Source organism: Bremia lactucae, linkage group LG3, assembly GCF_004359215.1.
Source record: "Bremia lactucae strain SF5 linkage group LG3, whole genome shotgun sequence".
In the NCBI taxonomy this organism is placed as follows: domain Eukaryota; phylum Oomycota; class Peronosporomycetes; order Peronosporales; family Peronosporaceae; genus Bremia; species Bremia lactucae.
In genome coordinates, this window is record NC_090612.1 from 1,037,565 (window position 1) to 1,038,600 (window position 1,036).

At 56.5% G+C, this 1,036-nt stretch overlaps 1 protein-coding gene across 1 annotated transcript; it reads right to left on the minus strand.

The window, feature by feature from the left end:
• Positions 1-469: 469 nt before the first annotated feature.
• Positions 470-685, minus strand: CCR75_000713 (uncharacterized protein; the record flags this gene model as incomplete). The annotated part of the gene is made up of 1 exon (XM_067958819.1): positions 470-685. The coding sequence occupies one exon, from the start codon at positions 683-685 to the stop codon at positions 470-472; it is 216 nt and encodes a 71-aa protein (XP_067816679.1).
• Between the last annotated feature and the right edge of the window lie 351 nt (positions 686-1,036).

The window sequence follows — 1,036 nt, forward strand, 5'->3', positions numbered from 1 at the left end:
AGCACAACTGTGGAGTCAAGCGAACCAGCTGGTATTTCCGCTTTTCCATACGAGACCATCTTGGGCTAACATCGCCTTGGCCACGAAGTTGCCCGTGCGTAATGAGTGGGATGACTGCGCTGGAGTCGTCCATGACGTTTGGCACACACTCCGCGCTGTCACACTTCACTTCATTTGGTCTGATCGAAATCGTTGCCTGTTTGACGGACGAGAGCCGACTCCTTTGCTCCCTGCGCTCCAAGTGATCTTCACAACGTTCTCGGCACACCTTCGGTTCTTCGATAGACGCTTCTACAATAATGATGAAAAGCTAGCCATGACCAAGGTTGTGCGCGCGATGAGATCCCATCCTGCTTTTAAGAGGTTCACCGACCTCCACCCGGGCATCACCGAAATTCGCCATCAACGATAACAGCTTGACACGCGCAGGCTGTGCGCCTGGTTATCGGATGCAGTGGTCGCACGCAAATCACACTGATGGCGTTCCGTTCAGCGAAGACCCAGCCTGCCACTCGACATTGGCGACCATCCTCAGTGAAGGATCGACGGTGTCGTCTTTGGCGTTGCTGCCGCCCGTTGCAAGCGAAAACTGGTTGGCATCACCGTCACTTTTGTCACCACAGCTGTCAATGTCGCTGTCGCTCCCATTAGAGCTGCTATCGTTGCTGTCACTGCCAGCAGTCATGACCGGCGCTTGGTCGCCGTCAGTGCAGACATTGCCAGAAGCGTCGCCCAATTGATTGGGCGACCCGTGACCTCTATCATTGTTGTCATTGTCAGTAGTCGCAAGCGGCTATTGGCCGTTACCGCTACAGACGTTGCCGGTATCATCCATTGGTTGGACAGTCGATATGGCTTTACCGTTCGCCTCGCCTGCCTTCTCGTCCTCGCCGTTCACGTCCGCGCTCGCTGCCGTGCTCCCCTCAGGGCTCATGCCCCCCGTCTCCGCAAAGGGTGCAGCCGGAAACATTACAGTCCGCAGAAGGGAGCTCGGCGTCGAGTCGGCGATCCCGGTTTGGTTTGAGTCGGCTGGGTC